The sequence below is a fragment of the Salvelinus alpinus genome, chromosome 15, assembly GCF_045679555.1.
Source record: "Salvelinus alpinus chromosome 15, SLU_Salpinus.1, whole genome shotgun sequence".
NCBI lineage: Eukaryota > Metazoa > Chordata > Actinopteri > Salmoniformes > Salmonidae > Salvelinus > Salvelinus alpinus.
In genome coordinates this window covers 39,972,709-39,998,279 of record NC_092100.1, presented here as the reverse complement: position 1 = coordinate 39,998,279, position 25,571 = coordinate 39,972,709, and the positions used below count along the sequence as shown (strand labels likewise).

The following is a 25,571-nucleotide window of genomic DNA, read 5'->3' as shown; positions in this document are numbered from 1 at the left end:
AAGGGAACACTAAAATAACACATCCTAGATCTGAATGAATGAAATATTCTTATTAAATACTTTTTTCTTTACATAGTTGAATGTGCTGACAACAAAATCACACAAAAATTATCAATGGAAATCAAATTTATCAACCCATGGAGGTCTGGATTTGGAGTCACACTCAAAATTAAAGTGGAAAACCACACTACAGGCTGATCCAACTTTGATGTAATGTCCTTAAAACAAGTCAAAATGAGGCTCAGTAGTGTGTGTGGCCTCCACGTGCCTGTATGACCTCCCTACAACGCCTGGGCATGCTCCTGATGAGGTGGCGGATGGTCTCCTGAGGGATCTCCTCCCAGATCTGGACTAAAGCATCCGCCAACTCCTGGACAGTCTGTGGTGCAACGTGGCGTTGGTGGATGGAGCGAGACATGATGTCCCAGATGTGCTCAATTGGATTCAGGTCTGGGGAACGGGGATCCCCAGGGGAACGGGGAACGCCAGTCCATAGCATCAATGCCTTCCTCTTGCAGGAACTGCTGACACACTCCAGCCACATGAGGTCTAGCATTGTCTTGCATTAGGAGGAACCCAGGGCCAACCGCACCAGCATATGGTCTCACAAGGGGTCTGAGGATCTCATCTCGGTACCTAATGGCAGTCAGGCTACCTCTGGCGAGCACATGGAGGGCTGTGCGGCACCCCAAAGAAATGCCACCCCACACCATGACTGACCCACCGCCAAACCGGTCATGCTGGAGGATGTTGCAGGCAGCAGAACGTTCTCCACGGCGTCTCCAGACTCTGTCACGTCTGTCACGTGCTCAGTGTGAACCTGCTTTCATCTGTGAAGAGCACAGGGCGCCAGTGGCGAATTTGCCAATATTGGTCTTCTCTGGCAAATGCCAAATGTCCTGCACGGTGTTGGGCTGTAAGCACAACCCCCACCTGTGGACGTCGGGCCCTCATACCACCCTCATGGAGTCTGTTTCTGACCGTTTGAGCAGACACATGCACATTTGTGGCCTGCTGGAGGTCATTTTGCAGGGCTCTGGCAGTGCTCCTCCTTGCACAAAGGCGGAGGTAGCGGTCCTGCTGCTGGGTTGTTGCCCTCCTACGGCCTCCTCCACGTCTCCTGATGTACTGGCCTGTCTCCTGGTAGCGCCTCCATGCTCTGGACACTACGCTGACAGACACAGCAAACCTTCTTGCCACAGCCCGCATTGATGTGCCATCCTGGATAAGCTGCACTACCTGAGCCACTTGTGTGGGTTGTAGACTCCGTCTCATGCTACCACTAGAGTGAAAGCACCGCCAGCATTCAAAAGTGACCAAAACATCAGCCAGGAAGCATAGGAACTGAGAAGTGGTCTGTGGTCACCACCTGCAGAACCACTCCTTTATTGGGGGTGTCTTGCTAATTGCCTATAATTTCCACCTGTTGTCTATTCCATTTGCACAACAGCATGTGAAATTTATTGTCAATCAGTGTTGCTTCCTAAGTGGACAGTTTGATTTCACAGAAGTGTGATGGACTTGGAGTTACATTGTGTTGTTTAAGTGTTCCCTTAATTTTTTTGAGCAGTGTATATAAAAAGGAAATCAAATTACAATGTTATTAAAACCAGTAAGAAGGCTCTAAATCGATATATCAAATCCACTTCTGGAGATGCTATCTGTTTCTGATTGAATAACCTCCTAGGTTTTATTTCCTTCATTACCTGTGATTGACAACTATGTGTGTTCTATTTCTTTGATACAGCTGTATCAGTATTTGGAGATAATGTATTAGTAGAGACTATTTGATGTTGGTTAAATCCCCTTCCTCATACTGTATGGCATCCAGGCAAGGGGTGCACTCAGACACTATTCCATGCGTTCTAATTCATTGCTTTATGAATTGTATCCACTCCACTGCACAGGATATGGTGAGCATAAAGAAGATACCTGTAACGCTCGTCGTGGGTGGAAGAAGAGGAGGACCAATGCGCAGCGTGGTAAGTGTCCATAATGTTTTAATAAGAAACTGAACACTGAACAAAAACGACAAAACGAACAGTCCTGTACGGTGAAACAGCAAACAGAAAATATAATCACCCACAACACACAATGACAAACAGGCTACCTAAATATGGCTCCCAATCAGAGACAACGACTGACACCTGCCTCTGATTGAGAACCATACTAGGCCAAACACATAGAAATAGAACAATAGAACAAAACATAGAAAAAACAACATAGAATGCCCACCCCAACTCACGCCCTGACCAAACTAAAATAAAGACATAACAAAGGAACTAAGGTCAGAACGTGACAATACCACTGGTGTCTTCTATGTTTTTGTTAGAGTAAACCCCTGTCTCATGCTGTACTACATCCAGGGAAGGTGAGCATACCTCGGTAACTCATACTGTACTACATCCAGGGAAGGTGAGCATACCTCAGTAACTCATACTGTACTACATCCAGGGAAGGTGAGCATACCTCAGTAACTCATACTGTACTATATCCAAGGACGGTGAGCATACCTCAGTAACTCGTACTGTACTACATCCAGGGAAGTTGAGCATACCTCAGTAACTCATACTGTACTACATCCAAGGAAGGTGAGCATACCTCAGTAACTCATACTGTACTACATCCAGGGAAGGTGAGCATACCTCAGTAACTCATACTGTACTACATCCAGGGAAGGTGAACATACCTCAGTAACTCATACTGTACTACATCCAGGGAAGGTGAGCATACCTCAGTAACTGTGTGCACTCTGTGTTCCATGTCTTTGTCCAGGTAAATCCCTCCCTCTTGCTGTACTGTACCTCAGCTATAACTCAGAGAGGGATGTGTCAGCTTTGAATGAAACCTAATCCTTCTTCTCCTTCACTTTTACCCCCGGGGGCCTTCGTTTGGCCTGCTCTCTCTCTCTCTCTCTGTATGGTGCTCAGGTGTGCTCTTACATGCTGAGACTCCATATCATTACCGCCCTAATCACAGTCAGGGTCTGGAGCAGGTAAGCGCTGATTCTGGAAGCATACAGGGAAGACTGCTCATACTGTAAGTACTACTACTGTCTGCGTTATGATATGAGAAAGCTACTGTAACGCTGCACCGATCTTATGATACGACCTGTAATAAGCTTTGAATGGGACATGCGTTTTGTTCTTGAATCATCCCTTTTTTTAATCAGATACTCTATTGGGAAATTGGCTTGAGGCAAATCTGGTGCAGTAGATCACTTATCAAATATAGGTATCACATAGATCTCAAATATAATATCTCATACTATTTTCCCCTGAGTAGTTGGCAGTCATTTGGTTTGAAGTCATTTTAGTGTGATGTATTTGAGATGAGACGTCTTGTTTCACTGCCTCTTTGAGGACTTTTGTGGGATCTTCATTCGATTCCGCAGCACACTGTTGGAGAAGATCATTGCTGCTGTACAGAGGTATGGAAAACCATATTCTGTTTTCATGCAATTAGTGATAACACAATGCCAAGGAAATATGTACACACTTTGTTCTACAGTATACTGTCCATTAAAACCTACATTATTGCCAACAATCTTTTATATATGATGTTAAATGACTGTTTGATGTGCATTCAGGCAATGTCAGCTACATTATGTTGGTTAGCTGGCTTTACGTTAAATTCTAGCGACTGTTTTTCACCTGAGATTTGAGTTACTGTATGGATTGGTTCCATAATGCAAGTCGAAGCATAGCCTAAGAGTAAATCCGCATACTATCTCTTGAGGCCCATACATTCCCATTGAGGTTCATTCCTCCCTTGAGGGTTCACTTTTGCAGGGAACAGTGATATACGGCATTGTACATTCCAATGTAGTCCCTTGGGCGTATTATTTTGCTGCCATGCATTGACGTCTCCCATTGTGCATTGGCTATATGACCCACGATGTGAGAAAAGTAGCCCATACAATTAGGGAGACGGTCAAATCAGTCACACCACCAACGGCATTGCAGCTTAGCTAATATCACATCACCAGAATGATCGGAATATTTACTGATGAAGCAAATGACGTCTGTGGTATGTGTCAACTTTACTGTTGCAGCCACTTTGTGTTTACAATACATTGCCTAAAGATGTGGTAGTTTAGGATTTTAATTTGATCACTCTTTTTGTGTTGAGAATTTTCCTGCGCTGCAGCAAATGCAGATGATTTACATAAATTCACTGAAAACCCACACTAACACATATTAACAGCATTGCACGTTTCATGTAGCCTACTTCTGGCCTAACCACCAATCAAGTAACATTATGGACTAAACGTTCAAATCCTATTGCTGCAGGATTATTTTTGCTGTGACAATATACAGGTAACTGACAAAATAAAGGAAACACCAACATAAAGTGTCTTAATAGGGGGTTGGACCACCACGAGTCAGAACAGCTTAAATGCACCTTGGCATCGATTCTACAAATGTCCGGAACACTATTAGAGGGATGAGACACCATTCATCCATTCCATCATTTGGTGTCTCTCATACTGTAGGTGTTCAATTGAGTTGAGATCTGGAGACAGAAATGGCCATGGCATGTGGTTTACATCATTTTCATGCTTATCAAACCATTCAGTGACCACTCGTGTCCTGTGGATGGGGGCGTTGTCATCCTATGGGGGCATAGCCATGATAGCCAAAATAATGGCCTGCCCAGCATGTCTGGACGTATTTATCAGCATGTTGGTGAAACCTTGATGTATCTGTGATAACGTGAATACCCTCACCTACTTGTACTGGTCGAAAGGTCCTGAACATCAACTCTCCACTCTACGTCTCTGTTTGTTTGAACTCTGTTCAATGCAGCAGTTCATGTGTTGTTCAATGTCTGACCTATGACCAAGACCTGACTAATGCATTTTGACAGACCCTCTCCCTCCCTTCTCCTTGACAGTGATAACCACTTTGGCCTGGTTCACTGGACCCTTATTCATTCTCGGACTAAAAAGCACCCCCATTTAGAGCATCTCTATTGAGTCTTGCTTCTTTGTCAGGGAATAGGCTTAATCTGGGTCCAGTGAACTGAAAACATGGCGACTGTCTTCAAAATCAAATCAAAGTTTATTGGAAATGCTTATGTTTCTAGCTCCAACAGTGCAGTGATATCTAGGAAATATATTGTGTTTTCACACTCTGGGTTGTTTTCTACCGCTCAGTAGGTCTGGCAGCCGACGACCTGCAGGATGGTTTCTCTGCTCCTGCTCGTGTGTAAGTCGCATGCACCTTCCTTTGGCACTATTAGAATTGATGAATGGCAAATCACATGTAGCAGAAAAAGGAAAAAACAGATCCTCACAGCTATTTGTTTCAACAGGGGCAGGATTAAATTGTCTTGTTTTTGGCAGGAAGTATCTCTTTGCCATTATAGTCCATGAGTCCTCTTTTCCACAGGCGTGTGATCACTTGCTGCACACTGATGGAGAATATTTCCACTTGCTGGCACTTGCTTTCTCTAGCGGGAGACATTTTTATTTGCATATTTTCCCTAATATTCAAAATGGTGGATATCATTTTCGTCATGTATGGACAACTTTACTATTGTCAAGTAGAAATTTTGAGTGTTATAAAAAGTGACTTTGGTCTTCTCATAAGTTGTATTCGTTTTTTTTGTTCATTTTTATTTCTGTTTAATAAAATACTTATTTTCGTAAAGGCCCCATCAAAGACTGCATGTCTTTTAAAACAACTTGTAATTGACTTAAAATGTTTACTTAGAAAATGAAATGAGGAATAACGTCTGGCTTGTGTATGATTACAGTGTCTGGATATAATCAAAAGCACACTAGTCTTTAATAATGACCTGTAATGTTTACATAATGACAGCTTACACATACTGTAATTATAGTCAATGCGTCTATCCTTTTGTCTGGTTCACTATGCTGTTCATTTGTGAGCATAGGTTTTAAACCCTTCCAAAACAAATAGTACAATAGCACAATACTCATAATATTATCTCCCATAATCTAGCTATTATAGTGCTGCCTTGACATCATATTTTTTAATTCAGAATCCTGTATTACATTTAGTGTTAATCTAGAATCTATAAATAAACACTAAACAGGTTAAAGCCAAAGAAAAGGATAAGAACATTTTTACTTTCTTGACCCCTCTGACTGTTCAGTTTCTCTGTTCCAGTGCTGGTGCCTGGGGCCCTCCTCCAGGAAGACTGTGATGTCAACTCTTGCCACCCCCAGCTGGGGGACCTGATGGTGGGCCGCGCTGCCCAGCTCTCAGCCACCTCCACCTGTGGACGGAACGGGCCCCAGAACTACTGCATCCTCGGATACCTGGAGGTCAGGACTTAAACCTTGATAGGGCGGCTCTGCGGTGCGCCGTTCCTAAATACAAACTAGAGACGTGGTGTTGAAGGCAGTGTTGTCTGCATATGTTTACCTGTCTCTGTACACAGTACTAATGTCATAACAGATATGTTCCACAAACGCAGACAGACAGATTGACAAATGCGTGCAGGTACTATAGCTGTGATCCCACGCAAAAAGACATCAGGCTTGCCAGTACCAGGGTTGAGGACTAACTGATTACATGTAACCTGATTACAAAAAACTGTAACGTTCATCAGTGAATTTACCAGCAAAAAATACTGTAATCAGATTACAGATACTTAAAAAAACTAGATGATTACTTATTTGATTACTTTTAAATTCAAAAAGGATGTTTGCGAGAAAAAATAAATACATTGACGCCTTAGTTTTCGCAATAAAATTTTGCTCAGCATTGAAAAAGTTTTCAAGTTTAAGTTTATTTCACCTGAGCGAGTCTGACCACAAGTCAGCGACCGCTATGATGACACATAAAATGCGTTTGATGGATCCTTTTTGTCTTCTAACGCCTCTTAAAGGAAAAATAATCCAAAAGTAACTATCAGATTTTGAAAAAACGTGGTAACTAGTAACTGTAACTGATTACATTTAGAAAGTAACCTACCCAAACCTGGTCAGTATTATCTACAGACTTTCAACAGGTTTTAAGCCAGACGTTGAAGGTTAGAATAGTATATAAAGTGTTGTTTTAGAACAACTCTCTCCATTTGATTGACAGCTCTGTGGCTCGCCCTTAAAATGCCTCATACTGCAGACGTGTCTTGATCCGCTACATTTATAGGTCATTACCTGTCTTTTCCCTGAACATGCTCTGAGACTAATTTTTCTGCTCTCGCTATGATGATTGCATGTATAGTCCTCTTGCTTCCCCTTCACTCCCCTTCACTTTTCTGTCTTTTTCACTCTCTGCCTTTCTCCCTCACTTTCTGTCTCTCCTTCTTCTACTTATCCCTTTCTCTCTCGCAGCTCTTCCCCCTGTTCTCCCTTGACAGGTGATAGGTATGTGGGGTGTGTTCCTCTTTTGCATGTAATATTCTAGTTCATTTTGGTTCTTTATTTGATTCAATTTCTTATTAGTTAGTCAGAACAGATGCATGACAAATGTTGTTCTCTAACTACCGATTGACAGTTGTGAATAACAGTAGAGGAGGCCAGTCATACCTTGTCTGACTGAATTGATTTAATGGGATTATTCCAGTGTTTGCGAACGCTTGTCCTCACACGCCTACCATCGCATGGAAGTTCCATACACTTTTGTATGATTTGTGGTCTTATGGCTTTATAAGTTCCGTTTGTTCGTAAAATACTGCCTCCTTTTTTTTGGGGGGGGGGGGGGGGGGCAGTTAAGAACTAATTGTAGAACAAAAACTTTAACTTAATCGCTCACTCAGTTATTGGAGTTGTTACCATGAGAAACCAATTAGATGTGTAAAACCACTCTTTTATTTTGAGTGACAAAATGGAAAATGTCCCTTTTTGTCTCTCTCAGGATGGGCAGAAGTGTTTCAAATGTGACTCCAGGCAGCCCTACAACCTCTACAACAACCAAAACAGCCACCAGATTGAGAACGTCATCACCACCTTTGGCCCTGAGCGCAAGATGAAGTGGTGGCAGTCTGAGAACGGTGGGTCTCACTCCAGATGTTGTTTGTATGACAGCCAGGCCTGGGTCAAAAACATAATGTTACTTACGTGAAAGTATTTGAGATGAGCTTTAGCCTGAGTACCGACAGGGCTAACTAAATCCCTTGAAAGTATTTGACGCATGTATTTAAACCAAGTCTGATCATATCAAGAGGTGAGCAAGAATGTTCCAGCACCTTAAGAATGGCTCGGCTAGAGCTTACTATACAATGACAGCTATGGAAAATCCCTTTTAGGGACTTTTGGACTACACCTGATACAAAAGACCTTGGCCTTGGCACCAGTAAATGTATTCTTACAACATTCATTGATACCACTATCCATCCATAACTGTAGGGGTTCATCAAGTCAGTATCCGGCTGGATCTGGAGACTCTATTCCAGTTCAGCCATCTCGTCCTCACTTTCAAGGTATCTAACACCCCTTGTCTAAGACCTCTCACAGCCAAACCATAACACAGTGTTCTTAACCATTTTCGCTCTGTCTGCACTGCCACTTTCTGCAGAGTGCTAATATTTCCTTTTGTTGACCTTGAAGAGTTTCCGTCCTGCCGCCATGCTGGTGGAGAGGTCCAAAGACTACGGGTACAGTTGGAAGGTGTTCCGCTACTTTGCCGAGGACTGTGCCTCCCACTTCCCTGGGGTCTCACAAGGGCCGGCTGGCAGCACCGATGACGTCGTCTGTGACAGCAGATACTCCGCCTCAGAGCCGTCTACTGACGGAGAGGTGAGATACACAAACACACACGCGTTTGCATTTTGGTCATTTAGCAGACACTTATCTAGAGTGACTTACACACACACACACACACACACACACACACACACACACACACACACACACACACACACACACACACATGTAAAACGCAATAACCAAACTTATGGCACATATCTATGATTCCATTACAGGTGGTGTTGAAGGCTCTAGATCCAAGCTTTGACATAGAGAACCCATATGCTCCTCATATTCAAGGTTAGACACAGCTCCTATACTTTTCATTGCATTATTACCATCGGTGGAACAATGTAGAATTATACGTATATATAAATATATATATATATATATATATATACAGTGGGGAGAACAAGTATTTGATACACTGCCGATTTTGCAGGTTTTCCTACTTACAAAGCATGTAGAGGTCTGTAATTTTTATCATAGGTACACTTCAACTATGAGAGACGGAATCTAAAACAAAAATCCAGAAAATCACATTGTATGATTTTTAAGTAATTAATTTGCATTTTATTGCATGACATAAGTATTTGATACATCAGAAAAGCAGAACTTAATATTTGGTACAGAAACCTTTGTTTGCAATTACAGAGATCATACGTTTCCTGTAGTTCTTGACTAGGTTTGCACACACTGCAGCAGGGATTTTGGCCCACTCCTCCCTACAGATCTTCTCCAGATCCTTCAGGTTTCGGGGCTGTCGCTGGGCAATACGGACTTTCAGCTCCCTCCAAAGATTTTCTATTGGGTTCAGGTCTGGAGACTGGCTAGGCCACTCCAGGACCTTGAGATGCTTCTTACGGAGCCACTCCTTAGTTGCCATGGCTGTGTGCTTCGTGTCGTTGTCATGCTGGAAGACCCAGCCACGACCCATCTTCAATGCTCTTACTGAGGGAAGGAGGTTGTTGGCCAAGATCTCGCGATACATGGCCCCATCCATCCTCCCCTCAATACGGTGCAGTCGTCCTGTCCCCTTTGCAGAAAAGCATCCCCAAAGAATGATGTTTCCACCTCCATGCTTCACGGTTGGGATGGTGTTCTTGGGGTTGTACTCATACTTCTTCTTCCTCCAAACACGGCGAGTGGAGTTAGACCAAAAAGCTCTATTTTTGTCTCATCAGACCACATGACCTTCTCCCATTCCTCCTCTGGATCATCCAGATGGTCATTGGCAAACTTCAGACAGGCCTGGACATGCACTGGCTTAAGCAGGGGGACCTTGCGTGCGCTGCAGGATTTTAATCCATGACGGCGTAGTGTGTTACTAATGGTTTTCTTTGAGACTGTGGTCCCAGCTCTCTTCAGGTCATTGACCAGGTCCTGCCGTGTAGTTCTGGGCTGATCCCTCACCTTCCTCATGATCATTGATGCCCCACGAGGTGAAATCTTGCATGGAGCCCCAGACCGAGGGTGATTGACCGTCATCTTGAACTTCTTCCATTTTCTAATAATTGCGCCAACAGTTGTTTCCTTCTCACCAAGCTGCTTGCCTATTGTCCTGTAGCCCATCCCAGCCTTGTGCAGGTCTACAATTTTATCCCTGATGTCCTTACACAGCTCTCTGGTCTTGGCCATTGTGGAGAGGTTGGAATCTGTTTGATTGTGTGTGGACAGGTGTCTTTTATACAGGTAACGAGTTCAAACAGGTGCAGTTAATACAGGTAATGAGTGGAGAACAGGAGGGCTTCTTAAAGAAAAACTAACAGGTCTGTGAGAGCCGGAATTCTTACTGGTTGGTAGGTGATCAAATACTTATGTCATGCAATAAAATGCAAATTAATTATTTAAAAATCATACAATGTGATTTTCTGGATTTTTGTTTTAGATTCCGTCTCTCACAGTTGAAGTGTACCTATGATAAAAATTACAGACCTCTACATGCTTTGTAAGTAGGAAAACCTGCAAAATCGGCAGTGTATCAAATACTTGTTCTCCCCACTGTATATATAAAAAAAAAAAGAACATACACACTTTCACCCATTTGAAATGTTCTCCCCTTCAGAGCAGATCACCTTGACCAACCTGCGGGTCAACTTCACCCATCTGTTCACCCTGGGTGACACCCTACTGGGGCGGAAGAAGAGGAACCCTCAGGAGAAGTACTACTATGCCCTGTACGAAATGGTGGTGCGCGGCAGCTGCTTCTGCAATGGCCATGCCAGCATGTGCATGCCGGTGGATGGCACCCGGGGTGACGTTTTAAATGAGCCTGGCATGGTGAGAATGGAGTAGAAAGGGAATGTAGCAGTTGTACTGTATCCATAATGGCCACATTGAATCTTGAACAGGTTTTTTTCTTCTTCTTTTTTGGGGTTCTTCGAGGATTGTTTACCGCCGTATATCTCTGATCTTGTTCTCTTAGATTCACGGGCGCTGTGTATGCCAACATAACACTGTGGGCACAAACTGTGAGAGATGCCAGGACTTTTACAACGATGTCCCCTGGAGGCCGGCCGGCCAAACTGACCCACATGTCTGCAGAAGTAATGCACTTTAATGGGCTATTTACTATTTGACTGGTGTTTATGCATGAACTGACTGGAATTCAAACCCGAGATGCTTATGGGGAAAATAGTATAATTGGGAGTGTACTATATTGTATAAGTATTAAATTGGTGTTTGTTTCTTCACTTAGGGTGTAACTGTCACGGTCATTCGGAGACGTGTCACTTCGACATAGACCAGTACCAGGCCAGTGGGGGGGTCAGCGGGGGGGTGTGTGACGGCTGCCGACACGACCGCATGGGTCCCCAGTGTGAACGCTGCCGACCCTATCTCTATCAGGACCCCCAGCTCTCCATGGAAGACCCTCGGGGCTGTATCCGTAAGTCAGCTTCTAGCAGGTTCAGATCTAGATCTGGCTTTTGGTCTTGGCAAATAATCTGCCAATGATTTATATGAAGTTGTCCCTGTAAGTCTTGTACTACTCCCATGAAGTGCAGTCAATAGACGCTTGCATTGATGTCATCCTATATGAAGCTGTGCATCGATGACGTCATTCAATCTCTCTCCATCCTGTTCTAACGGTGGATCTCATTGGCTCCCTCTGCTCCAGCGTGTGACTGTGACCTGACGGGGTCCCTGGATAATGGCCTGTGTGACCCCGTGTCGGGCCGCTGCATGTGTAAGGAGAACGTGGCGGGGGACAGGTGTGATCGCTGTAAATTTGGCTTCTACGGGTTCAGCCAGGAGGACCCCACTGGCTGCCAGAGTAAGAATCTTTACCAAGAGCCAGATCTGCTTGACTCATTCTATACCTATGCTGGCCTCCCTGTGGTGCATCCCCTCTCTCTGATTGGTCCTCTGTGTTTAGGGTGCAGGTGTAACTTCCTGGGTAGTGTCCTGACCCCCTACCCATGTGACCAGGTGACAGGCCAGTGTGTATGTCAACGCCTCGCCATGGGACCCCTGTGTGACCAATGTCTGGTAGGACCATGTCTCCATGACAACCAGTGTTGTAGAGATGGAGTTGATTCTTTCTGCCACATTTATTGTGATTTAGCTCTTACCATAAACTGCCACCAACGACCTGATTGATCTCTCTCACTATATCTCGCTCCTGCTGTCTCGCTCTCTCTCTCTAGCCAGGCTACTGGGGTCTGGGGAACACTGTACACACCTGCTCACCTTGTGACTGTGACCATGGAGGAGCCTACAGCAGCACGTGTGTAAAACATCATTGTACAGTACATAATGACTTCTTAAAGTTGCTGTCCAGTGAAAATCTCACGATTTCACTCATATTTTAATTCATTATAGGTCATATTTCATAGAAATCTGGACAGTTACTTTATTTTTATATATGTACACTACCGTTCAAAAGTTTGGGGTCACTTAGAAATGTGCTTGTTCTTGAAAGAAAAGCAAATTTTTGTCCATTAAAATAACATCAAATTTATCAGAAATACAGTGTAGACATTGTTAATGTTGTAAATGACTATTGTAGCTGGAAAGGGAAGATTTTTTATGGAATATCTACATAGGTGTATAGAGACCCATTATCATCAACCATCACTCCTGTGTTTCAATGGCACTTTGTGTTAGCTAATCCAAGTATATAATTTTAAAAGGCTAATTGATCATTAGAAAACCCTTTTGCAATTATGTTAGCACAGCTGAAAACTGTTGTTCTGATTAAAGAAGCAATAAAACTGGCTTTCTTAAGACTAGTTGAGTATCTGGAGTGTCAGCATTTGTGGGTTCGATTACAGGCTGAAAATGGCCAGAAACAAAGAACATTCTTCTGAAACTATTCAGTCTATTCTTGTTCTGAGAAATGAAGGCTATTCCATGCGACAAATTGCCAAGAAACTGAAGATCTCGTACAACGCTGTGTACTACTCCCTTCACAGAACAGCGCAATCTGGCTCTAACCAGAATAGAAAGAGGAGTGGGAGGCCCCGGTGCACAACTGAGCAAGAGGACAAGTACATTAGTGTCTAGTTTGAGAAACAGATGCCTCACAAGTCCTCAACTGGCAGCTTCATTAAATAGTGCCCGCAAAACACCAGTCTCAATGTCAACGGTGAAGAGGCGACTCCGGGATGCTGGCCTTCAAAAACAAGGACATTTATAAGTGACCCTAAACGGTAGAGTATATATTTTTAAGTCTTGGACAGAGCTGAAAGATTGAGAAGAGTGTGCTGAATAGCAGTGGGCCAGATTTGAACCCATGCTGCAGCAGTACATGTGTGCTGGAAGCAGCTGCCTAGACCGCTAGACTACCTAGGCCACACTAGACCTATGCTTCACTAAACTGACATAACACCTGGGGTTTATTCAGTGAGGTGAAACACTCATCATCAATCCCATCTGTCCTACTCAATACATTGCTATGTAAACATTCTGAACGTTTCACGTCTGAAACAGAATACACCCCAGGCTAAGCATGTTCTGTCTTGCTCCCTTGTCCAACCTTGTTTGGCTGTATCTCCCTGTCTGTTATGTCCACAGGTGCTCTTCATTGGACGGCCAGTGTCAGTGCCTGCCAAACATGGTGGGTCGGAGCTGTGGGGATCCTGCCCCTGGACATTTCCTGGCTGCTCTAGACTACTACCTGTACGAGGCAGAGAACGCTGCCCCACTGGAAGGAAAAAACTCCTCCTCTCTGGTGAGGCCTGAGTATGACATTTGACCTCCAGCATTGTGGCAAATGGCTGTGGATGGAATGCTTCAGTGTCACACTTTTGATATTGGATTTTGGCAGCAATTCAAAAACCCTAAGTTGATGTCTGTGTGTGTTCCTCCCCCAGTTGAAACCCACAGACCTGCCTGTGTGTGAGGAATACTACAGACAGCAGGGCTATGACATCAAATATCAAAATGGCCGCTTGGTCCTGACCAGGAGAAGCAAAAGACAAGCCAGGAGGAGAAGACAGGGACAGGTACTAGCAATGGCTCAATACCTTACTTACACAGTACTGGTGTGGTACTAATTAGTAACTCACACTGGGTTTCTTTCCATCAGAGGTCCATTCCCCTGGACCCGGGCTCAGCACTCCAGATTGTGCCCCGGGAGAGGACACCAGATGTACCAATCACTTGGACCGGTCCAGGATTCGTGCGGGTCCTGGATGGTGCTGGGCTTAGGTTCACTGTGGACAACCTCCCAGCGTCCCTCGACTACCATCTAGTCATCCGCTATGAACCAGAGGTGAGGGCAACGATAGCAACTAGAAACATCTGAAACCATGGAAACACGCTGTAAGTGTCGATGTGTGTTCGTGTGAAATCATTTCTGTGTGAGTTTGAGCTTGTATTTATTGTGCCCTCAAAGTTGGACACTGTGCTTACTTTGGTCTCTGAAGTCGCCAGATGACTGGATGGCCTCTGTGAGCATTGTTCCATTATTGGCTGGTGACGGAGGTTGTCCCACTAACCCGAAAGGGGAGAAAACCCTCAACATACCTGGGGCTGCCAGGTAAAAGGCAACTGCACTCATTATCATAATATATCAATCGGAGGTCACACGCGAGGTGAATTGTACAGTATTTACCTGTATACCCCTAAGTCTGATAACATTATGATTGTGTGTTTGTCCCCAGGGTTGCCATTTTGGATACGCCTGTGTGTCTGAACGCGGGAAGTAGATATTATGTGGACATCACTTTTAGGAAGCAGCCCAACTCTAACCCTCAGTCCAGCTCACATACCCTCATCGACTCTGTGAGAATACCATCTCCCTATCATTTGTATCATAATATCATTTGTCATGGGAGATGTAGTCTTCTGAGGTACCCCGGTTAAACCCATGAACTTCCTGTTTCTAGATGGGTCTGATCCCTAAGATGGAGTCTGTGCAGGACTTCTGTTCGCAGAGTGAGCTGGACTCGTTCAGAAGATTCCGCTGTTTTGAGTTGGCTGCTGAGCAGGAGACCCTGCCTGATGTGTGTTATGGCCTCATTGGAAGCTTGTCGGCTCGCATACACAACGGGGCCATGCGTGAGTAAAGCCTGGCCTACACTAAACAATATCTCCACGTTATCACAGTGTACACTGTGGGTATATACTCATTCTGGCGACAGAAATCAGCACTTGTTTTCAGCTAGCTCTGAGCCCTGAGCGAAGGTAAGAGACTTTGAAAAAAGCCAAAGTGTGTATGGGTAATGCCATTAACTGTGTCTCCAGTTTGCAGGTGTAACATCCAGGGTTCTCGTGGCCCCTACTGCAGTAAATTCGGAGGGCTCTGTGAGTGCAAGGCCAACGTGGTTGGCCGCTGCTGTGACTCCTGCGCCCCCCTGAACTTCGGCTTCGGATCCAACGGCTGTGCACGTATGTCACCATGACAACGGCTTCCTATGGTTACATTCTATGGTTACATACCATAATATATATATACATATATATGTGTGTTTGAAAAGATGCTGTGAGGTCTTTGTTGTGTTTTGATTGTGACCAAACCTTTTCCTGAATAAGAGAAGATATTCTCTCTCTCGTGTTCTCTCTCTCTCCATCCTCCTCCCACCTCCCCTCCTCCAGCCTGTGAGTGTGACCCTCGCGGTGCAGTGGCGGAGCTGTGTGACCAGGTCAGAGGTCAGTGTCCGTGTCGTATGGAGGTGGGCGGGCGACGCTGTGATCGTTGCCTGTCAGGGTACTACGGCTTCCCACTGTGTCGGCCCTGTAAGTGCAACGGCCTGGCTGAACTGTGTGACCAGGACACTGGAGCCTGTCTGGACTGCAGGGAACACTCCACCGGATACAACTGTGAGAGGTGAAGGCTCTTTCATTTGTTTATTCATTTCCCTATTAGAATCAACCCATATCTATAGCCTGGTTCCATATCTATGTGTGCCAACTAGTCTGATTATCATTCTTTCTACAGTCACAGATCTGCCAGTGTACAGTGCACACAGTGTCAATCAGACTGAACAATGAATGTTGTGTGTTTGGTTGCTCCAGCTGTGTGGAGGGTTACTTTGGTGACCCAGTCTCCAGGGAGCCCTGTAAGCCTTGTCTGTGCCCTGACACTCAGTCCAGTGGACGGTTCTTTGCCAGCACCTGCAACAAGGACCCAGAGTCTGGTAGCCTGACTTGTGACTGCCTGGCTGGACACACAGGTGTGTTTGTGCGTGTGTGCATGTGCACTCTTTTCAACATTTGATGAAAGCTACTGGCTAGTTTGACTGCTCAACACTGACCTTTGAACTACGTTTCCCTCCCCGCCCACATTCCATTCAGGTCTCCGCTGCGATGTCTGCTCCGCTGGTTTCTACGGCGGCCTGACCTCGCCGGGCGGCGGCTGCGACGAGTGTCTCTGTAACAACAACATCGACCCTGCTGACAGTGACGCGTGTGACAGTGTGACGGGCGAGTGTTTGCGATGCCTCCACAACACCCAGGGACCCCGCTGTCAGAGCTGTAAGCCTGGCTACTATGGAGACGCACTGGCCCAGGACTGCAAAGGTATAGCAGGGACACACAGTATCAAAATCGTCATCAAATCCCATGACTGTTTGGATATGATATGTGGCTATTTATGTGTGTTTTACTGTCTTTATTTTTGTTTGCGCGTTCCCCAGAGTGCTCCTGTGACCGGCAGGGGACGGATGTGACCCAGTGCCCTCTGGGCAGCCCGTGTTTCTGTGACCCGCTGACGGGTCAGTGCCCGTGTCGGGCGGGCGCGGTGGGAACGCTGTGTGACGAGTGTGCCACCGGCTTCTGGAACATTCAGGGAGAGTACGGGTGCCAACCGTGCAAATGTGACCCTGCTAACTCCTTCAATAACCACTGTGACAAGGCATGGCCTCTATAACCCTAGCACTTCCTTTTACATACTTGGATAATGGATAAATAAAGATACAGTTGAAGTCGGAAGTTTAGTGCATGACACACGTCATTTTTCCAACAATTGTTTACAGACAGATTATTTCACTTATAATTCACAATTCCAGTGGGTCAGAAGTTTACATACACTAAGTTGACTGTGCCTTTAAACACCTTGGAAAATTCAATGCTACCAAATACTAATTGAGTGTGTAAACTTCTGACATATTATTCTGACATTTCACATTCTTTAAATAAAGTGGTGATCCTAACTGACCTAAAACAGGGAATTTTTACTCAGATTAAATGTCAGGAATTGTGAAAAACTGAGTTTAAATGTATTTGGCTAAGGTGTATGTAAACTTCCGACTTCAACTGTATACAGTCAGGTCCAAAATGATTGGCAACCTTGTTAAAGATGAGCAAAAAAGACTGTATAAAATAATAGTGCAGATACTGAGCTATATTGTATGCTCCACATTTTTGGGGAAAATTCTATTTTATAGTATACTAATACAATTGCTCGAAGAAAGGTTTTGTTTAAAGGGGAGGTCAAAAACACAATTTTCCTGTGTTTTATATACAGTGTACAAAACATTACGAACACCATCCTAATATTGAGTTGCACCACCTTTTGCCCTCAGCCTCAGTTCATCAGGTCAAGGACTCTACAAGGTGTCGAAATTGTTCCACAGGCCCAATGTTTCCTATAGTTGTGTCAAGTTGGCTGGATGTCGTTTGGATGGTGGATCATTCTTGAAACACATGGGAAACTGTTGAGTGAGAAAAACACCTACTACCATACCCCGTTCAAAGACATTTAAATCTTTTGTCTGGCCTAAATCTTTTGTCTGGCCACATACACAATCCATTTCTCAATTGTCTCAAGGCTTAGAAATCCTTCTTTAACCTGTCTCCGCCCTTTCATCTACCCTGATTTGAAGTGGATTTAACTGGTGACATCAATAAGGGATCATACCTGGATTCAACAGGTCAGTCTGTCATGGAAAGAGCAGGTGTTCCTGTTTAGACTCAGTGTATATTTCAACACTGAGGTTGGAATAATATTGTGTAAATGATGATAATGCACTTTTAGTGCATGTGCTGTTTGAAAAGACTGCCTGAAATTTCAGTTTGTTTGGCTGGGTGGTTTTTATTTTCTTCACCAGGCGGTATAAGTTAGTAGACCAACAACAGAGATTTTCCCCTCTCTGCCAAAAACAACTAGTTTTCAGGTAACACATCCTTCCCGTTAGGCTCCTCTGGGGTTTGTGGTATATGGCCAATATACCACTTCTAAGGGCTGTATCCAGGCACTCCGCTTTGCGTCGTGCTAAGAACATCCCTTAGCCGTGGTATATTGGCCATATACCACACCCCCTCGTGCCTTATTGCTTAAATATACACTGAGTGTACAAAACATTAGGAACATCCAGGTGAAAGCTATGATCCCTTATTGATGCCACTTGTTAAATCCACTTCAATCAGTGTAGATTTCGTGAGGCGGCAGGTAGCCTAGTGGTTAGAGCGATGGACTAGTAACCGAAAGGTTGCAAGATCAAATCCCCGAGCTGACAAGTTAAGATCTGTCGTTCTGCCCCTGTTCCTAGGCCGTCATTGAAAATAAGAATATGTTCTTAACTGACTTCCCTAGTTAAATAAAGATGAAGGGAAGGAGACAGGATAAAGAAGGATTTTTAAGCCTTGAGACATGAATTGTTTATATGTGCCATTCAGTGGGTGAATGGGCAAGACAGCATTTTAAAGTGCCTTTGCCTGTGCCTGTGCAGTTCTTGGCACAAACCAGTGTGCCAGTGCAACGCCACTGGGTTTTTCATGTTCAAGTTTCCCATGTGTATCAAGAATGGTCCACCACCCAAAGGACATCCAGGCAACTTGATACAACTGTGGGAAGCATTGGAGTCAACAGGGGCCAGCATCCCGGTGGAATATTTTGACACCTTGCAGAGTCCATACCCCAACAAATTGAGGCTGTTCTGAGGACAAAAGGCAGGGGGTGCAACTCGATATTACAAGTGTTCCTAATGTTTTGTATACTCAGAGTACATAAAACACAGAGAAATCACGTTTTTGACTGCACCTCCCCTTTAAACAAAATCGCTTTCTCTGAGCAACTGTATCTACCATCTTTATCAAGGTTGCCAATAATTATGGACCTGACTCTGTTCTATACTATTCTATGTCAAAGCATGGTACAATGAGATATTTATTAGTCCAAACTATATATGTCTTTATATTGGACTCTTTAGGTGACTGGTCATTGCCAGTGTCGTACTGAGTTTGGAGGAAGACAGTGTGATGAGTGTGGGGAAAATCACTTTGGGAACCCTGACCTGCAGTGTGTTTGTAAGTTGTGGCCGAAAGTGACGATTGATAAATGGCTAAGTATTGGGTCTTTTAGTTTCTAGAACCACAAAGAGAGACAATAGTGTTTCACCGTGAAATAATAATGATTGACACTTATCCCTTCCTTCCTTATCACGTCTCCATAGCCTGCGATTGTAACATGGAGGGTACCGCCCGCCCCGCCTGCAACCCATTGACGGGTGAGTGTCTCTGCCGCGTTGGTGTGATGGGTATCTTCTGTGATGAGTGTGCCCCTGGGTATGACCAAGTCTTCCCCGCCTGCTTCCCGTGCCACCCCTGTGCTGTCCTGTGGGCGGACAACGTCACCGACGTCCACCGTGCCGCCCAGAGGATGCGCACCCTCATCCCTGACCACGGCGAACAGCTGGAGCCTGGACACAGTCGTCAGTTGCAACGAATGCTGGAGATGCACTCCAAGCTGGACTATCTGGGGAACCTGACAGAGAGATCTCTACCTCGGGTGAAAGACGTGGAGAAGCTGTGTGTCAGAATCTCGTATGTAAACAGCATTTCTGAATATTGAACCATGAGGTGAAATGATTTACACTGTACGTTTAGCAGTAATCTTGGAGCTGTACACATTTTTCTGCCTCTCAGGAAACTCAAAGACTCCATAGACCCCAACGCCATCATCGTGGACTCATCATCTCTTCTGAACACTGAGATCGACAACATCCACCACGAGTTCAAGATGCTGTTGGATAACTTAAGGAACAAAATCGGCGAGGCTCCAACACTAGATCTAAAGGAAATGCAGGGTACATAGAGCCATATTGTTTACAAAATAAAATTGAATTCACTGTGTGTAGAGAGCAACTCTATATAATGTAATGTGATCAAATGTAAAGGGTTTCTGATTTGTCTGGACTTTTATTTTGATGCTGATCCAGAGGCCCTGGGTAAGATCCGGAAGCAGCATGCAGACTTCATGGCTGATGAGAAGAAGGTGAAGGAGGCCGAGAGGGCCCTGGAGAACTCCATGGACACACGGCAGGAAATCAAAGACCATCTGTCCAGCTGCAGCATCTTGGGAGACATGGAGGGGCTGGAGAAGAAGGTCAAGGCTCTGAGTGTGGCCAAACTCAACAAAAACGTGAGTGTCCCTTATTGTAGTGCTTGCACTGCATGCATCAATAGAGTGATGCGTTAGCGTGAATGGCAGTCTGTTTCAATTGTTGCCAGCATCATTTTGGTAGTCAGGCATGGAAATATTTGGATATAAACCATGTTACACTCTTTGGCTCCTCCTAGATCTGTGGAGGCCCAGGTGACGAGGAATGCTCCAAATCAGAGTGTGGGGGTGCGCTGTGTCGAGACTTCCTGGGACAGAGAGAATGTGGGGGTCCTACGTGCAAGGGCAGCTTCCCTGTGAGCCACAACGCCACAAAAACAGCTGAGCAAGTAGAGAATGACCTTATCGACCTGCTCCAAAAACTAAAGGACTCCAAGATCAAGGCATGTTCCCAAATGAACTCTACAGATGTGTTACTTTATTTCTGCTTTAAAATGGAAAAATATATATTTAATACACAATAGTGTATGACACAAGTCTCAATCTCTCCTGTTCAGATCAATGAGGCCAAACAGATGACCCAAGGCACCCAGGAGCAGGCAGAGGATCTACAGAAGAAGATCACTGACAGCAAGGAGATGTTTAAGAGGGAGAAGAATGACACCAAGGACCTCATCAATAGGGTCAAAGACTACCTCACAGGTCAGTGTGATTGTTGGCTGGATATAAGCTTTTAAAGATCCCTTAAAAATTTGATTTTTTGACTTGACTTGTGTGGCCGACTTCTCTGCTAACAGATGAGATGGTGGCACCAGAGGACATAGAGAATTTGGTCAAGGCTGTTCTGGCCATCCAGCTGCCGGGCTCTCCGGACGACATCCGCTCCATGATCCAAAACATCCGGGGCGTGCTGACCAACTTCATTGAGTTCAAGGAGGATCTGAAAAAACTAAAAGACCAAGCCAAGACAGCCCAGGACCTGCTGGAGAAAGCTCAGGATATCAGGTTAGCCAGTACCATGTTTTTTATATGCGTAACTGTCACATTGTATAAACCTGCAGGCTAAATGACCCTATTTGTACCATGGCTGTCAATGTATTAGGGACAGAACCAAGGGTATTGATGTTACGGATCTCAAGAAAACCATGACGGACACTGAGAATACACAGGACAAGGTCGAGCAAGACCTGGAGAAGGCTAAGGAAAGCAATGGCGTGGCGGACAAGATGATTAAAGAGGTCATTCTCTCTTAACACCTTCAGACTCTCTCTCGCGTGCTCTCTCTCTGTGTCTCTGTCCCTCTACCCATTCCTGCTGGTGCGTATTTGTATTAGTCTAAACATCCATCAGACTCTTTCGCATAACTTGATCTATTTGTCATGGCCCCCAGATTGAGAAGAAACTGAACAACATAGAGACTAACTTGAACTCTACTAGAACTCCAGAGATGCTGGAGGAGATTGAGGTTCTGAAGAGCAAGACAGAGATGAACAGAGAGCAGGCGCGGCAGGCCAAAGCTGATGCAGATGCAGCCATAGGTGCCGCTACTGACGCAGAGAAGGTACGTTGTCTCCACTTGATAACCACTACTCACTTACCACTTTGGTACGATGTCGTGATACTGTGAGTATAATGCTAAATAGGTATTTGTTTTTCTCTGACTTATTTGCCAGGGGCTTGACAAGGTGACTGCGCTGTTTGGTAGGCTAAAGACGGGAAACACAAACCAGAACAATAATGAAGTGGCCAACGAACGCCTGAAGAACATTACTATGGAGGCAGAGAAAGTCGCAAAAGATGTCCAAGATAAAATTCAACAAATTGACGGTAAGTCTCAGGACTTTAAAACAGAGCTATCCAACTCCTATCCTGGAGAGCCACTAGGTGTGTGGGCTTTTGTTCCACACCAGCAGTAACACACCTGTTTCAAAGAATTGACTAATCATGGTCTTCATTTTCTCTTTGTTGCTTCAGACTTGGAGAAAAAGATCCAAGACTTCATCAGAAACAAAGAGGACAAGGCCAAGGAGGTTGCCATGTTGCTGGAGATGGTAGAAGCCCTCCAAAAGGAGATTGCTGCGCGTGTGGATGGTTACATTAACTGTACCTCCTAACACCCCCAGGTGGATCAAGAGATGATTCAGGGTCACAGACATCTGATCTGGACCGCTGCGCCACAAAAGGCCCTGCATCTCAGTGCAAGAGGTGTCACTACAGTACCTGGTTCGAATCCAGGCTGCATCACATCCGGCCGTGATTGGGAGTCCCATAGGGCGGCGCACAATTGGCCCAGCGTCGTCCGGGGTAGGCCGGGATAGGCCGTCATTGTAAATAAAAACTTGTTCTTAACTGACTTGCCTAGTTAAATAAAGGTTAAATAAAATAAAATAAAAAGCTCTTGAGTTTTGCGGCTGAATTTGAGAGTGTAGTTCTCCTAACGCTCCACAGGGAGGCGTTTGGTGATCATGAAACTGACAGTTGAGAGAGAAGCCTCTTGTGTGCTCGTTCTTTACTTTATCTTGTAATATGGATTATTATTTTACCAACCTGACCTACTTATCTGCTTACATGGTCTAATGTGAAAAAATGGGGAAAGCTTTCTTGCTGACCTTTTTCAGGTTATTCTACCTCTACATTCTACCTCTACTCTGCCTCTACATTCTTTCCAATCATTTCCCAGTTTGTACCCTGGTCTTTGGTGGAAGTAGACCTCTTTGTAAGATTTGACAGCTATTTTGTGAGCTTGTTATTGGCCTGAAACAATGTTGCCCCCAGCCTGGCTTAGGATGTGATGAGATTTAACACACTATCAGGTTTGGAATGGGTCCCAGCTGGGTTTGGAATTGGTCCATTGGTCACTACTCTGGCCCGGAATGTTCACTCTCTTTTGCCTTTTGTACAGGTGGGCAGTAAATGTACATTGTCAATTTTGTAATTGATGTGTAAAATCCCAGATGTCAGTTGCATTAAGCTCCTGCATCCACTTTAAGACCCCCCCTCGGTTTTAATCTCTCTGCCTCTTTCTCTCTCTCTACCTCTCTTTTACTCCATCTACCTATTTCTCTCTCTACCTCTCTTTCTCTCGCTCTACCTCTTTCCAGCTCGTTGACCATGTTTTGTGGTGAGGAGAACACACCACTTACTACTAATGTAATTTCCATCCAGCTGTTAATGGTTAAGTGCCATGTTCGTTTTGCTTCAGTAAGACTTTGTGCTCTACACAATTGAACTGAGTTAGCAGCCTTTATTGCCAGGTTCTAGATCTGTATATGCTTTAGCCAACTCTTCTGACTGTCAGACTAATAACACGACAGAGAGGAGTTGGCTAATAAAGCATAAACAGATCTAGAGCCAGGCTACAGTATTTACATAGTAGCATTGAATTATACTTTTCTTCCAAAAGTCAAATGACGTTGCAGAATGTGGGTATGAAATAAAACCGGGTACCTCACAGGTAGAAATAAGATGGCTTTTCATCAAAGTAAACGTGTGGACATGGACGGAAGGCGTATGAACAATCGCTAGGGCTATTGTTTGCTCAAATCCTAGTGAGTGGTGAGTTCCATCCCATTCCTCCCAGGACACAGCTAGTCCACTCACCCCCGAGAATGTGTCACAGACTGGGGTCTGAATCCCCTCCCTGCCCCCTGGTTGTGTTTTTAGACGGGAGGAATTCACAGACCACTGATTGCTCTGCCTGATTGAAGGTCGCCACTGGTTTAGTGTGATGCAACTAATTACAGAAGAGGGCGATGGTTATTTGAGAACCTTTTAAACCTTTTGAAGTATTTGGTTGCGTTTATCTGTTCTTGAATGGACAGATTGTGGTATGTTTAGGCTGTCAATGGTATTTCTTACCATGGATTATTAGGAATTATTTCAGAATGAGAGATTGCGTTCACTGTATTAGCGTAATTTAACGAAGGCCTACATTTGTTTTTGCAAATGAGACCCCTTTTCTGTGTTGCAAGACTAGTCGCATGTCCCTTCAGGTATCATACATTGTTATTTTCAGCAGTAAAACCAGGAATGGTTCATGAATACCACAAGTATGTTTTCAAAGCCATGTGATGCGGTCAATCAGTTCTTTCTTTCTTTCTTTAATATGCTTAGTGGATGTGAACATGGTCTAGTTTCTTTGACTCAAAAATCTTATTGAATCTGTTCCCACAGTCCCCCTCTGTCTTCTCACAGATAATTGAATTAGGACATCTGGCCTGTTTCTTCTCCAGCCATCTGAGCTTTTGCAGCAACACACCGTGTTATGTAATTATGGTGGTAGGTTATTCACTGTAGGTGATAGTTCAGTCTTTGGTGCTAACCTGTCATTACCAACAACTGTACAGGAAAGTTACAAGGAAAAACGTTACAATTTGAGATTCAATGGATAGCTCCAATAACAGGGTAATAAGTGGTGGTACATACTTTTAAATTCCGCTTGGTGGAGGGAAACTCACTGTTCAAGGCTCTCTTTACCTAATTTCCCTCCAGTACAGTAAATTTGTAGAATAGCTTCAGTACCTAGATGTACCCCCTGGTTTACCTGTGCCTAGGGACATAGGGTAGCTTCCTGCCTTGGTGGAGAAACGTCCTTTGTTCTAGATGAGTAGGTATAGATGGGGGTTAGTATCTAAGAGAGAACCATTTCACAATCCCATGAAATGTGTGTGTGTGTGTGTTTTGAAAGTTCTCTCAATGTGTGCAGAGTGAGATGCTGTCAGCATAATCCTTCTGCTACAAATAATCCACCACATTTTTAGATAACCCGAGGCTAGGCCTAATGATTTAACTCCTATGTAATTCGTAGTTAAACATATTTTACAAGTTGATGAGCACTTGGAGTCTGGTGGTTTTTACTTTATTGACTGAACTGGGATTATTGAATAGGGGGAGGGCTAGTTACTGTGCGCATGCTTGAGGCAGAGGGGAAGAAAAAAACTCAGTTTGTTCAGTCGCGACAAGAAAGAAGGAGGGGCGCAAAACGATACTATAAGGAACCACACACAGTCCCACTGAGAGGACCGCAACAGAAGAGGTGGAAATATCAACAAAAATGTTTATATTTCAGATTGCGACCATGCTATGTAAGTTACATTTTTTTCAAATGTTTTCTTAAGAACGCATGGCCAACATTGAGTCAACTGAAAGAACATAATAACGTTGCAAGTCATTCAAAAAATACTG

The 25,571-nt window shown here is 44.4% G+C and overlaps 2 protein-coding genes across 3 annotated transcripts in view; both read left to right on the top strand.

Moving 5' to 3' along the window:
* Nucleotides 1-1,850: 1,850 nt before the first annotated feature.
* Nucleotides 1,851-22,784, top strand: lamb4 (laminin, beta 4). Of its 2 annotated transcripts, XM_071343584.1 has the most exons (36): nt 1,851-1,982; nt 2,333-3,430; nt 5,159-5,210; nt 6,138-6,295; nt 7,833-7,968; nt 8,324-8,397; nt 8,525-8,713; nt 8,899-8,962; nt 10,728-10,942; nt 11,088-11,208; nt 11,361-11,549; nt 11,781-11,936; nt 12,039-12,151; nt 12,310-12,389; nt 13,679-13,835; nt 13,978-14,109; nt 14,193-14,378; nt 14,533-14,645; nt 14,770-14,890; nt 14,995-15,166; nt 15,353-15,496; nt 15,704-15,935; nt 16,124-16,281; nt 16,403-16,627; nt 16,744-16,961; nt 19,258-19,354; nt 19,501-19,870; nt 19,973-20,133; nt 20,266-20,468; nt 20,627-20,830; nt 20,945-21,089; nt 21,185-21,392; nt 21,490-21,625; nt 21,778-21,948; nt 22,061-22,214; nt 22,362-22,784. In XM_071343584.1, the coding sequence occupies exons 3-36, from the start codon at nt 5,186-5,188 to the stop codon at nt 22,499-22,501; spliced, it is 5,367 nt and encodes a 1,788-aa protein (XP_071199685.1). In that variant the 5' UTR covers nt 1,851-1,982; nt 2,333-3,430; nt 5,159-5,185; the 3' UTR covers nt 22,502-22,784. The 2 variants fall into 2 exon arrangements, with proteins under 2 accessions (XP_071199685.1, XP_071199686.1); XM_071343585.1 differs by lacking the exons at nt 1,851-1,982; nt 2,333-3,430; nt 5,159-5,210 and adding an exon at nt 7,310-7,342 and having other exon boundaries at nt 6,194-6,295.
* Nucleotides 22,785-22,911: 127 nt separating this feature from the next.
* The window catches only part of LOC139540045 (laminin subunit beta-1-like), a 43,993-nt gene continuing 41,333 nt past the window's right edge, over nt 22,912-25,571 (top strand). Inside the window, exon 1 of the mRNA XM_071343583.1 lies at nt 22,912-25,471. Within this exon, the coding sequence (XP_071199684.1) occupies nt 25,441-25,471 (31 nt within the window). The 5' untranslated portion in view covers nt 22,912-25,440. The remainder of the gene's footprint in view (nt 25,472-25,571) is intronic.